Genomic DNA, 14,471 nt, shown 5'->3' on the forward strand with positions numbered 1-14,471 from the left:
AACTGTTGGGGTTGTGAAAAACTCATTGATTTGGACTTTATGTAACCCAGGAGAGATTGGCAACCTTTGTGTCTCTGATTCCACCCTTGCCCTTCCCCTGTGACGTCGGGGACAGCGGGGACATGTGGTTCACCTCCGAGGTACACAAATAATTTACTAGAATAAATATTTAGATTATTCCTACCCAAGCTTTGACCGACCAACCATAATAAACCGGAGGTCAGAGTCTAGGAAGCAAGTCTGAACTGAGGTTAAATCTTGACTGTGATGAAACTACAAATTATTTTCAATGCCTTTATTAAATAATGCAAAATTGTCTGTGCATGATGCCTGGAGTTGACAGTGGTAAACAGTATTAGTTTGGCGTTTTCTTCTGTGCAACTTCTTTCATCTTCCAGAAAGCAGAGGCATGGCTTCTCTTGGGAAGTCTGTCTGCTTAGTAGCAGCATAACGCACTTAAAAGTTGAAAAAAATACACTGCTGACATGTTTATATCACATTAGTCAGTCCACTATATGAGGTGAAAACCCTGACAAATCTTATTTTTCACGGAGAGACAGCATATATTCCCACCCAAGAGAAAAATAGAGAGTTGTTGAACCTGAGAGATGGGAAGCACTCTCAGAAATGTGACATGTACTGCCCTCTACAGGCTGTGGACTGCCTTGCCAATGGACAAAATATAAGAGTGCTATGTTTTGTGTGTAGATTTAAATGAAATAGTTCAAAGTATACTGCTCTTTCTGCTTTTTACTTCTATTATGTCGTGGCTGTTTCTCGTAGCTTTTGTTCATGTTCAGCTGCTTAGAGCACAAACAGTGCAAGTGTTAAGATGGATGTATTTCAGGTGTGGTTCAATATCCAGCAAACAAAGCCTACATCAGCCATTTACTTCCCTGGGTCACTTCCCTGTGGTTTCGAGTATGACGCATCAGCAGCGGTAACATAATACTACTCAATACTCTGCAACCCCTTGTTTATTGTGCTAGATCCTGGAAAGCATCATGTTACTATATATCGTTCCTCCTCCCCAGTGTGCAGGTCAAGCTGAAGAAGAGTGTTATGCACTGGAGGAACCCCTACTGCTCAGCCACGCTCTGTGAGGTCCTCAAGAAGCTGGAGGGGAACACTTCCCCCGTCACCATCCAGATGGAGAACACCAGGGTGCTGCAAGCCATGTAGCACCACAAGGTACAATCTCACCATCAGTGACATTTTTAGGTGTGAGCTTTGTCTCCTGTCCTGTTGGAAATCCATAACAGGTGGACACTAAGTTTTTCATTCACTGGCCACACTAGCTTCTGGATCCCAGACCTCATTAGTCACTATTTCACCAGCCAAACAAATGTAAATTATTCTAAAAACTTGGTTATTTACCAAGGTGAGACAACTATACCACCCACAGCCACAATTTACCAGCACTTGGCAGGTAGCTCATTTTTCCAATCTGCTGACACACGCACTGAAACTGGTCTACTGCTTTCCCTATCCACATGGCCTACCAAGACATGAAGACAGCGGTCAACACAGTCTACAACGTCAGGTTCCACAGCACTGCTTTTCCAGGAACAGAGTTTGCTCTGGCTGTCTACAGCCACCTGTAACCCAGCCACATCCTGTCAGTGTGGGTCTTCCTACTCAAAAACCAGCATGGAGCCTTCTATGTTCCAGCTGCACTGGATGACTGAGACACTTGTGAGATGAAGTGTGGTTACTGTTGCACATCCGTTTCTCTCCCGCAGAAGCAAAAAAAAAAAGTTGATGACTGAATGTTGTCCTCAATCCTCAAGTAAAGGACATTTTGTTTCAATTTTATGATACAAAATGTAAAACTTATTTTTTAAAGCAACATACTTTGGAATATTTAAGAAATCAACTGGACTAGATCTCACTACAACATGTAATATTTTATTTAAAAGTACCATCATAGAAGTGCACAGCACTGATATACCCTGTGTACAGAAGAGCTACCATTTTTTTTTGCAAAATAAATTGTGATATCTAGAATGCAAAATTCTTTGCGTTTTACAAATAGCACTCCTCAAGAGAAAAAACAGAAAAATGCTTGTGGTACACCTAACTGAACTGTGCTCTCTTATCTCAAGTCCACCACAACTTGACATAGATCCCTTCATTTTGTTAATGCCACGTTTCCCATCATAGTAATAGTAATAATGGCTATTGGAAACAAGGAAATATAAGTTCAATACTCCTGAGGTAATTTGGCTTAAATAAATACAGGACTTTTAAATTATACAGTAATATCAGTGGGTATAGTGGCACAAAACCCACCCTGTATTCACCTCACAACATTCACACCTAAAGATAACTCAATCATCTTGATTTTTTGGGGAAAAAAGAAAGAAAAAAACACCTTCACGCAGGCTGTCAATAGAAAAATACAGCAGAGTATGCATATTGCACATTGTGTCCACCCTATGGTTCAAAGTGCTGTACAAATCTCAGCAAGTCTCTTGAAATTAAAAATGTGCCCTTTCATCCAACGTGATCGGCTCAGTTCAAGACAAACAGGTCACATCCAGCCTTCCTCTTGTCCTGAAAATGTCTAAATCCTGGAAATCCATCATCTGTCAAAGCACGGAGCAGCACACGTGTAGTGCATGCTGACTTGGTAGGCCCTGTTGGGAAGGTTAGCCTTTGGGTCTAGTGTGGCAGAGATGGTCTGGGCACTGCTGTGCTGGGGGCCGTTAGGAGCCTGCAGGCTGGTGGCGTGGTTGAGGTAGGAGGCGGGCCTGTGGCTGGGGGCCATGGCGGGCTGTGGAGCTTGCTGGGGGTACTGCATGCTCGGCCTGTGCAGGTACTGGGCCACAGTGGCTGCCTGGCCTGAACCGTGGTACACCGTCTGGCCCTGCTGCTGCTGGCTGGACTGCTGGCTGGGCTGCTGGCACTTCTGCTTGTTGGCTTCTTTGACATCGCTGTCATGTGCACTGGGGGGAAAAAAGACAAAGTGTTGCTCTGTTAATTATTGACGTGTTTCTCTTGCTGAATATGCAGTGCGATATGTGTAGTCTACTGTCCATGAAAAGCCTGCCACTGTGTGTGAGATCCTGTTGTCCTTGTACAATGTGTGTCAGTGTGCACAGTGAGACCGAGTTGTCAGTATCCATCTGCATCAACGTCACCAAGATAAATTCCTGTGCATTTATTGTCCTTGGCGACTACAGTCATTCTTATTAACTGTCAAGGGCTGGGGACAGACACTCACATGAGTAGTTTCTCAGCGCAGGGGACTAGGTTGTCCCATGTGTAGCCCGTGAGGCGCTGCAGTCGGGGTGGCCACGTAGGGGACAGGTGCAGGATGAGGCGGGAGGCGGCCACACATGCAGCAGCCACCAGCGAGGGTGCAAAACACAAAAACACATGATCTGGGGGGGGGGAGAACAACAACAAAAAAACAGCAGCCCATTACCATCTGATTAGGTTTCAGTTAGTAAGGGAGATAACAGTGGTGAGAGTGAAATTAGAATTAGAACCACTTTGAGACCCACTGACGCTGATTGTAAGAGGTACAAATACTATCTAAACATCACTGATCATATGAAATGCGGCTTGCCTTGTAAGGAGACCTCCAGGAAGTAATCGGCATACTTGGCCATGTACAGTTTGGTCTTCTCCAGGCAGGTCAAGGGCCAGCCGTCGTGGAGGTCTCCCTCGTGGACGGCGATGGACAGGTAGTACTCTATGAAATGAGCCGCAGTGGGGAAGTACAGGTTCCACTGGAAGGTTTCCATCAGCAGCAGCTCCATGTGCAGCAGGCCCTGCTTGGTCAGCACCAGGTTCATGGAGCTCATGCAGCCCAGGCTGTTCAGGGTCTCCAGCTTGGGCACCCGGTCCTCTCTCTCCTCAAACTTACCTGCAGTGGGGGGGGGGGGGGGGGGAGACACCCTGCCATCACAAACACATCACACCAACCAATCACACAGGCCAAACTGTGAAATGCTGGAGCATGTATAAACTGGTAAAGAGGCCAGTTACACTTACTGGCCAAAAGAAGGCAGGAGAGTGAGACCATGTGAAGCTGCTGCACGGTGATGTCATAACGATCCATAAAGATGTCCAGCAGGTAGACGGCCAGGTGTCTGGCTGCAGGACACAGCCTGAAGCGGTTGCTGACGATGGCTATGAGGTCCGCAAAGTATCGCCTGAAGTTGAGCTGAGGAGACTGCCCTTTGTAGGAAGGCAGCTTGAGCTCCTGTTAACAACATACTGTGTTTGAGACCTCAGAGTGTAGTTTATCGCTTTCCCCCTCAACCATAAAGTGGTTCTTCTATATCCACTTACTTTGTATCGTAGCGCCTGGTATATATCTACAGCGAGTTGTCCTTTCCACCATTGGTCCTCTAGCTCCATTTAATAGGGTGCTTTGGAAACGTCTGAAATACAAACAGGTGTGAACTGCAGTCATTCCTTATGGCTTAAAGGTATTCTCCATAGGGAACACAGACACCTCATGGGAGGGTTTCTGATGATGTATGACATTTCAAACTAATGTGAAGTGAGTAGGAAACCAGGATTGAGCACCCTGATGACTCATTCAATATTCAGCCGTTCAGTGGCTTTCCCCAAGCAGGAAAATATAGATATTAAACATCGAAAAGTGGAGACTCACCCAATTAGCACATGTAGTGAATCTTGCTGGCTGTTTCACTGAAGTAAACTTCAATTCAAACTAGCCGAACATGCTTACGTTCATTGTTGTAGTGAGTGAGGCGACCACGAGTTCAGCAAACACTACTGCTGCCTTCAAGTGCTATCGGTGAAATGAGTGTGGTATTGAACGCACATGACCTACCCAACAAAGTAGACCGGGAAAGCCGAATGCGTTTAGAGGACGGATAGCATGGAAACGTATCAACAACCGTTGGTAAAACTGATGTATAAAACAACGTTTACCTAATAAACTTTACAAAACATCCATTACATGTCTGGTGCTTATTTTCGCCTCTTCCTTCTGCCCCTACAGCCTAAAGTAGTTATGTACCACTTGATTTCTAAAGTAAAACAACAGCCACCAATAAACTATTTTGCTATATGCTCTTTTATAAGGTTTTTAACCAAAAGCACTTAAATTCGCGACGCTGTTGTATTTACGACTTCTAATCTTGGAAGTAGAAGTTTACGAGGAGCACTTGAAGGCAACATTCCTCTGCACTGTAAAGACTGGAAGAGCGCACAAGACGCTGCTGCCAATTAAAAGTAAGCTTACAACAACAGAAAACATCCAATCACTGGCGGGGATTCATAGCGGCCAGCTAGATGACACAATGTATACCGAATATCTCATGTTAGTCGGGGCAAGATACACATATTCTGAACTGATTGATGTCTGAAATATGGATCACTGGAGACTAAAATCATTTCCCTCAGGAGATTAGTCTCGATTGAAAATCTGTCCAATAAAACTCAGCATTTCTGCATTCTGTCTTCCTTTCACTAATGGATTTCAGATCACTGGCCTATTGCATTCTTACCATAAAAAGTTGTCTAATATTTTTTTTTTTTTTTTAACTTCCACAGTTCATTCAAATCCTTATATTCCCTTTGTGCACTGCAATACAGTGCAATTACAGTGTTTCTTTAGTTTAGGTTATTTTGTACCAGCTTGTTAATGCACAGTCTACAATGAGCCACATTTGCAGATAGGCCTACAATAAATCTTTCTAGACTGCGTGAGAAATCAGAACACTGTGCCCTTGTCAGTGGAACCACAAGACATAAACCATGATGATGAAAACATGGCCATTGTCTTTTTAAAAAAGTCCTGGTTTTATGTGGGGAAACTGTATATAGGACTCAGGTAATGTTGGAACATCACTTAGCCTAATATGGGTCAGGTTCACTTCCATGTGGCCAATTTAAATTTTATAGATTGCCATTCCAAAAACATAATTGAAAAGTAGATTATATTGGCTACAGAACAGGCCACAGACATAACATGTCATTTTAAAATGCAATCTGCAATCTATCTGTAGTATAGGCAATAATTAAAAAAATTATGATTCTCAAGAGTATGTTGCACCACTTTTCCATTCGAAAACACGTACAAGCATATTCAAGCATGTTCTCTGCACAAATTAGAACTACTCCAAAATGTACTAACGATAATTAAATCAAGGATTACAAATGTTGTCCTATTTCTAAAAGTCATAATTACAATGGTTTCCCTCCTCTTTCAAAATAGCTATAAAGGACTTTTATTTTATCTAATGCATTGTCCCACTTTACCTGAACAAGTCAACTTGGTGGTGTAGCAGAGGGAAATTGTTTCTATACATCATTAAAAAGGCCAGTGTAACACATACTTCAGACAGTATATATATCACTCTCTGTATATACATTCAATATTTAATAGCTGTGTGTCCAAGCAGCATGGCAAACAGTTTGGTTGAATCTGTAGAGGGAAGTGTAGTGTATTGAGCCAAGAGGAGACTGTAAGTATGAAATCATTTATCAACACTGGAGAACCTACTGTATATTCCTGAGGCTACAAAGTATCATTGTGTCTAAGGTCTGAAATACACAGGGTGCAATATAAATAATAAAAAGCATGTTACTAAACAGCAACAGTGGTAAGGTTTACAGAGATTACGGGGGGGTGCAGGGGAAGAGTCTTAAGAGGATTGGTTAAGTAGGGTAACCGCTGTGGGGAAGAAGCTGCTGAGGTGACGGGTGGTCTTCTTCTTCTTAATGGACTGGAACTGTCTCCCCGAGGAAACAAATGGCTGCCTGGGTGGACAGGCTTGGTGGCAGTCCTTGCTGCTCTTTTCTTCACCCTGGTGTCATGCGGTTCCTTGATGGAGGAAGCTGACAGCCATTGACCCGCTCAGGAGTGCAGACAACACACTGCCGCTTGTCCTCACAACAGACAGACAGCAATACCAGACCGTAATGGCAAATATTAGGAGCTTTTCAGTTATTGATCTATTACAATGGACCAGGACTGGTGGTGTGATGCTTGGCTTTTTCAGTGGTTGCAGGAAGAACATTGTCTTTTGGGCCTGCTAATGCAGGAGATTTAGTTTGAGGATGTGGGTGGTGCTGAGGATCTTGAATGACTCAGCTGGGTTCACAATTGAAGCATTGACTTTCTGCATGTGGGCTCCTTTGTAGCTCAGTCCTCATCTTAACATTATGTTAGTGTTATGTTAGTTTTGAGAGGGCTCAGTTCAAGGTTGTTGTCAGCACGAAGGTGACAAAGCACAAGCACATCTAGGCCCAGCCATATACAATTTAATACAAACCCATTTTATTTGCAGCTAGTAATACTTTGTGAATAAGTTGGCAGCTAGTGTCTGTTATAATAATGTTTCCCCTGAATAATTTCTAGAAAAATTGAAAAGCTGAATAATTTCTAGGAAAATTGAAAAGCAAAAGCAAGATGCCACATGTAGCCTACTATAAGGCTAAACAGCAATGTTGCTATAATGACTAGGAGCCTAAAAAGTTACTATATTAAATAAGATGACCTGCTTATTTTTAACTACAGGAGCTTACATCAAATTGTTTGCCAAATGTGCTAAAAACCATTTAATATATTTTTCACATATTCATAGTTTTCTAACAGATCACCAAAATGTCATAGTCTAACATCCAGATGCATTGTCTCACTTTTGCTGAACTCAAGTCTAGCAGGCTATTATTATGGCTATTGTTATTGCTTCATGGGGAGTAGCCCTTCACTGTGTGTTTATGTGATTTCTGTGCTGCTAGACAGATCCAAGGGTATCCATCTTCCCTTTGGCATGCAGACCTACCTGCTTTTTCTCAGCAGTTTTGCTGGATATTGGGCCTTCCTTTACGCTATATCATTAATTGGATTACCAACAGGGCATGCAGGGCACATGCCTTGGGGCTTTGGACCACCAAAAGCCCCAAAAGCCTTGAGTTTGTGGGTAGATAGTTTTATTTAAATTGTAAATTTGCATGCATACAAATTTGCATACGATCTCAAATAGTTGTACATTGAACAATTTTTGTGTCATTTTAGTTTGCCTAACCCAGGCTATTTGGTGGGGTGGGCACTTGACTGGGGCAGATGCATAATATAAAACGTTGAATGGTGAGTGCTGGGCAGTGCAGGGAGGCAATAGAAGATGCTTGCCCTGGGGCACCTAACGGCTGGGTTGCATACCCGTAGATTTTTTATTTTTTTTATTTTTTTAAATTTCATAACAGTTTGTTAAGAACAACATTAAGCAACTTCTTTTACTCGTTATTACCACTATCCTCACCATGCTTTCAACACCGACTGTGGATCGAGTGGAGGGTAACACACCTAAACGGAGCCATGTTTAGGCTGGCACAGTTTTTTATGATATAAATTCATAGTAGGATACGTCATTGTAGTATCAAGCTGATGTAAGTTCAGTGGGGACGGGGTCTTTTTAGGGACAAAGCATGATGCATGCTGAAACTATAGGTGATTTTTGTCATAGTGGTGGCTGTTTACCTGCTGCTAATCACCGACTGGAGGTGGTAGGTTAGCCACCTTTGAATTGACCACTACATTATGCTCCCAGACCATGGTTAACAGTTACAGTCGGTTTTTCGATAGTAATGCAGGCCCAGGACGGGCTCCGGTCTCTGTCGGAGGAGCCAGGCTAAAGGCTAAAGCAGCTCAGGGGCTGTAATCCCCGGATGAAACATCATGGCTGCCACTCGCTGAGCTGTCAAGCTCCCCACAAAAGAAAAGGTAAAAACCGAGAGAAGTGTTTAAATAACATGAGTTTTATCTTTCATCCAGGCCGCCCGGTGCGTATATCTGCAGTAATAACTCGATGCAAGGTTAAAAAAGGGATATGGCATAACTTTGTTGGCATGCTTTTTATTGTTGAAGTTATTCGTCTTTGTAAGCTCTTGTGCGTCACGTTAATTCAAATCACTCAAACGCTATGTCAAATAACGTTTAACAGGCAACGCGGAGTTAGCTCCGTTTCGAACTAACACATTGTGGTGTTTCCTAGGAATGGAAAATGGCGTGAATGCAACCGCAATGCAACAGTTTTATCTGAACTTTTAAATTATTCCCTAGGCGTTTGTTGCTCGTTACAAAGCCAGTCTCATCACTTTGTTGTGGTCAAACCAAATTGCACAATGGCCGCACATGATGCCCCGATCAATCTGCTCATACAAAGTCTAATTGACGCGCTATTCATTTATTTGTCGAGCATTTGTTCGTCTACAAGTTTTTTAAATGCAACTTCTTCTGTAGCGCATTTAGTCGTGTTTTAAGTATGGGATCAAGCACGCTATCTGAACAGGTGGGTTTGAGTTGAAAATAGTTTTTCTGCACCTGGTGGTTGATATGCAGCCGAGTTTACTGTTATACCTGGTCTGAGTTTGATAGATTCATGTCCAGGTAAAATAGATTTGAACCATAGCCAGCAACAGGTGGACTCACAGCAAAAATGACATGCAAAGTGGAGCTGCAGTCACCGTTGCAGGACACTACTGTAGCAAATCGCACACAGTGTTCATGTAATATTACTCAGGTTGGTATAACAAGTGCTATTGTTGCATGGTAGTATCATGGACTGTATCTAATCTTATTCTTTGTTACAACAATCCATTGCATATATGCAAAATTCTTAATTGCAAATCAAGCACAGCAAAGCAAGTAAGCCTGATTGCAGTTATAACCTGTCACAAATGCAGAATTGAAAAACAAGTTGTGCTTTTTATAATGCAAAGTCATAGGTTGACAGTTAAATCTCAAGATTAACAAACACAGACTTGCAGAAAAGGCCAAGTCTGTTGAAAGCATTTAATAACAAATGTACAGGAATTTGATCGCCAGACATTTATCTGATTTGTTGCATTAACTGTTCAATACCTCATGTTAAAGGTCTGTTCTTTTTCTTTTTTTTTTGCTGAACATTTTTTTTTTATACACTTTTACAGAGACCTGAAAAGACATGGACATTTGCGCGGCTACCTCCACAGGAGACAATAAACGGGAAGTCAACACGAAGAATAGAGATTGGCACAAACGACTCCGCCTCAGGAAGACTGCTGTTCAGCCCCCAACTATGCAAAGTGAAGATAAGCATGGACCAAAGAAGATAGCGGAGGAGTGGGAGCGGAACAGAGTGTGGCCTTCATCAAAGAAGTCCCCCCGTAAAACAAAACAGAGTCAACACAGGGCAAAGAACAGTGGAAATATACTCAGGTTCAAATGCTCTCAATGCAAGGACAACTTGGAATTTGTTCCCAAAGACTTAGTGAGACACTTTGAGGAAACTCACAGAGGAAGTTCACCAGTTTTTCCTTGCCATCTGTGTGCTTTCAGTACACATGAGTTCTCCTACCTTCAGGTTCATCTATTAAGCCACAAGGACACTTTTTCTAGCTGCAACATTTGTAATGACAATGTTCAACGCACATTCTCAGAATTCAGCACACACCTGACCGTGCATCACTGCCAAAATGGCAAATATTCATGTGAAACATGTGGGAAATTCTCAACAAGTGATGCTGGAGTGTTTTTAGAGCACATGTATCTACATAACTTGGGCCTGGAAAGCGGTAGCGAGATTGATCTTTCAGTCCACACAAAAAAGGACTTTCAGAAACAGTTTGGGTGTAAAACAACCACTCATACCTTCCATTGTCAGTACTGTGGCTTTGAAACGCCTCAGAAACGGCTGATCACAAAGCACATGAACACCGTCCATGTTGGCCAGAATGGTAACCAGAACATGAAGGAGGTTCACCCCATAACAATCAAGCCAAATGACGCAAACCCAAAAATGAAGCATAGATTGACAAGAAATAGAGTTAGGGAAATGTGCTGGCTGTCAGAAGGCGGTCTCTCTCTGCCGGGAAGAGAATTCTTGGATAAATACTGCAGCCTATCAGATCCAGAAACAACGCTAGAGGAAACTCAACAGTTTTTGATGAGGTCTACAGCTGGGGAAACAGGTGGCCAGAAATGGACCAAGGCTCTTAAGACTGTACTGTCAAATGTTCCTCAGGACGTGAATCTTCATCTAAAGTCAGAGAACGGCATAATGTCTAACTCTGGATTCCCAAACAGCAGCAAGGATCTTACTGTCCTCACAGTCAAGAACCAGATAACAGTACCCCAGAATGGTACTGCTTATGCCAAAAGGTTCAAAGTGACGACGCCATCAGAAAAAGAAGAACCTATTCCCCCTGAAGGTGCTGCTAACGATGCTCATTGTGTATTTGACCCAAATAGATGTCAGCCAAATTTGAATGATCAAATCCACAGTGCACAAAATCAAATGACTCTGAATGAAGATGCCTCGATCTCAGCTGAGCCAGCTGGGTGTGCTCAAATCCAAGAAAATAGAGAGAATCAGGAATTAAAGATTGACGGGGATATTGAGGAACACAAGAGAAAGTGTGAGGAGCCTAAAAATGTAAATCCCTATGAGGATGGAACTGATGCCTCCAAAGAGCTGAAGCTGACAAAGGAGAGTGATGACCAGACATCAATTTCTAAAGCGCTGCGTAAAAATAAGAGCAGGAAAAGGCGAGGATGGAGAAGAAAGACCAGATCTAAAACTAGGGTTAAAAGATCATCAGGATTGAAGCTAGTTTTGAAAAAGAATCCCGTTAAGGAAAAGCAGTGGACGTCGCAAAGCCCTGTATCTCCATCAGGAGGTGGTTTGCTGGACGACCATCATCTACTACCAAACCCTCATACAACTTTGGAGGAGACGCAGCAGTTTGTCCACTTAGCACCGTCAACAGAAAATGACCAGAAGAACTGGACCAAAGCTCCCAAGACTGACCAGCACAGCATCTCCAAAGCTGTCACGTCTACATCGCAAGCAAAGTCAGAGGAAGAACTCGACCCAAAATCTCGTGAACATCTCAGCACATGCAGTGACCTCAGTGTGGACGCGGTCGAAAACAAGATTTCAGTTCTGCCCGATTGCACTACAAAGCCCACAGGGTTTAAAAATATGGATGGAAAGAAACCCCTAGCGCTCAAAGCCATGCCATCGACAAATCAAGAAATCCATGATGAAACGGAGCAGTCGCTGCAGTGCGTTGAAACAGAAGTTGACAACGGCAGTTCAGCCGGTAAGACGAGCCAGTGTCATTCAGAGGAACCATCAGTAACTACAGCAAACGTACTGCTCCAAAACTCTGACAGTGCCATGGACTGCCATGTGTCAGACAATGAAGAGACTTTAGTCACTGATGGCGAGACTCCTCATAGGAATTATGCCAAGTCCTCCCCCGTTCCCCAACCTGTAATTACACCACAGGGTAAGAAGCTAAATTATATAGCTATTATCTCTGCAGACTGATGGTTTAGAACGTAAAAACCTGACGGCATTTTAATTACACATTTATCATTTGAACATTCAGCTCACACTTTTTGCTTTCATGGTCATAAAAGCATTTTCAGTGATGTTTTTTTTTCTTCTGCATCCATACTATAGTGTGCTGAGAGCAATAGCATGCCTTTTATGTTTTTCTCAAAGCATTTTCAAATTATAGTATTTCCACCTTTTTTTACAGGTAAGACGCCCTCTGAAGATTCAAGCCTCGCTGTTTCAGAGCAGAGTGTCCATGGGAAGAGAAAGAGAGAACTGCCCACGGACCCGTGTCCAGATCTCCTCAGCACCACCAGCAGACCCTCGAGCCAAACCATCCAAGAGGAGCCCTCAGCGGCCTCTGCGCGTCACTGTCAGCTGGCCCCGAGGAACGCGGAGAGGACCCTGAAGCTGATAGCCGTAAGTCCAAGTCAACTGATTAAGCGTCCGTCGGGAGAGCAGCCTGTCGTGGTGCTAAATCATCCAGACGCTGACATCCCCGAGGTCACCAAGATCATGGAGGTTGTCCACAGGTACAGAGGAGAGGTCCAGAAGGTTATACTGTCCCGCAAAACACTGAATGCTCTCTCAGCCGTCGACGGCGAGATCCCCGGGGCAAATGACCCGACAAATGCCACATCTCCTGGACCTACGTGTTTCAAAACCCCTGTGCAGGAGAGGTTCATCTTGAAACTGAAACTTAGAAGGATGAGCAGGAAAAAGTACGAAGTGGTCAGTGCGGCCTCTCCTAGCAGGGATCTATCGATGCAGTTTCGCTGCTGGTTTTGCGGCAGGGTCTTTGCCAGCCAGGAGACGTGGATGGTCCATCGGCAGCGACACCTGATGGAGTGGAAAAGGCCAAACTGTGAAAATTCTTAAATGTCGCCCACACTGGAAAACAAAATGGTATGGAAGGTGTCTTTGCAATACAACAAAACAATAATGGACACAATAATATTCTCAATTTTTAATGTCTTAATTAAGACTGGTTGCTTTTGAGTAGAATACAGTATAAACCATTGTTGTCACACTTCTGGAGGGTTCACATACTCAGGGTAATTTCAACATTTTACTTGTTTCTCTCCCAGTCTGAGTAGCTTGAGTCACTCTTTCTAGATTAGTTATGATTTAAAAAGCCGCAGTGCTGTGGTGTTGACATCTTGGTTCTTTGTATTGTTTATATTTTGTCTACGCAATAGCTTTGTTATTTAAGATGATTTAAGTACACTGTCATATGGAATCTTTCATAGAACACTGTAGTATGTGTATTTGCCATACCATCTGAGTTTTATGAATCAATTTACGTACGGGTAGGCTATACAGTGTGGTAGCTGTCATATTTATGTTTTTGGAATGGGACGCAAGGACCCACAAGTTACTCAGATATACCAAAATTGTGTGTTAAAAGACAATAAGCTGTTTTATTCAACATTTATTTATGACTTTCAGGTCTAACCTTTATATTCTTTATGATGGGCCATTGGAAGAATCAGTGTATTTGTAAAATCTTTGTATAAACTCCAAAATATGTTCAATATAGTATTATCTGTGGGAGGCATATTTTCAGGCATTCATTCAGCGGGAGTAAATATCCCAAAGGATACAACTACTTTTAAAGCTAAACCTGTGGTATGTGATGTCAATGAATTTCTAGAAAGATTTTTGCTTTTGGAATTTTAAACACCAGTAGGCCTCGATAATTTGAGCATGATTTCCTCAATGAAATTCCTCGCTTTTGACTTGAAAAGATCATCTTTTAATTGCACTATGAAGGGAGGATTTGTATTTCCCATTACCTCACCTTATCAGGCCTAAGCCTATGACAATCTCAACCTGTGTCCTGCTGCTGCTACACATTTCCTTATGTAGCCGCGACCCCTCGGTATCCAGGACAAGGGAACAGCGGCTTGTGTGTCAGTCTAGGACCATTGGATAGATGTACCTAAATCATACATGTAGCCCAACTTTAGAGGTGCAAACTTCAGCTCACTGTGTACATATTTTTCAATTTAGATAAAAGATTTATAATTGTATATAGTCTGACTAGAGGTACTGTTAAATATTTACCTGAGAATCTGTGTTCACCAAGTGCCTAGTAATTTTTGTTATGCAACGAATCCGCATGAATATGATAGCATTACTTGTTGAACGGATAAT

General features: G+C 42.7%; 2 protein-coding genes across 2 annotated transcripts; one reads left to right on the forward strand and one right to left on the reverse strand.

Annotated features, from left to right (window-relative positions):
- Positions 1-2,584: 2,584 nt before the first annotated feature.
- On the reverse strand, positions 2,585-4,769 carry ccnj (cyclin J). Its single transcript, XM_071522193.1, has 6 exons — positions 4,631-4,769; positions 4,303-4,394; positions 4,003-4,213; positions 3,575-3,874; positions 3,227-3,386; positions 2,585-2,948 (listed from the first exon to the last, which is right to left on the reverse strand). Exons 2-6 carry the CDS (start codon positions 4,369-4,371, stop codon positions 2,585-2,587), a joined length of 1,104 nt encoding a protein of 367 aa, XP_071378294.1. The 5' UTR covers positions 4,372-4,394; positions 4,631-4,769.
- Positions 4,770-8,652: 3,883 nt separating this feature from the next.
- LOC139646230 (zinc finger protein 518B) lies at positions 8,653-14,385 on the forward strand. Its single transcript, XM_071522186.1, has 3 exons — positions 8,653-8,713; positions 9,922-12,264; positions 12,520-14,385. The coding sequence occupies exons 2-3, from the start codon at positions 9,936-9,938 to the stop codon at positions 13,191-13,193; spliced, it is 3,003 nt and encodes a 1,000-aa protein (XP_071378287.1). The 5' UTR covers positions 8,653-8,713; positions 9,922-9,935; the 3' UTR covers positions 13,194-14,385.
- Positions 14,386-14,471: the final 86 nt, after the last annotated feature.

This window comes from Centroberyx affinis, unplaced genomic scaffold (assembly GCF_046629955.1).
Source record: "Centroberyx affinis isolate AG114_WGS23_722 - 3 ecotype Tasmania unplaced genomic scaffold, CSIRO-AGI_Caff_v1 ptg000965l_1, whole genome shotgun sequence".
In the NCBI taxonomy this organism is placed as follows: domain Eukaryota; kingdom Metazoa; phylum Chordata; class Actinopteri; order Beryciformes; family Berycidae; genus Centroberyx; species Centroberyx affinis.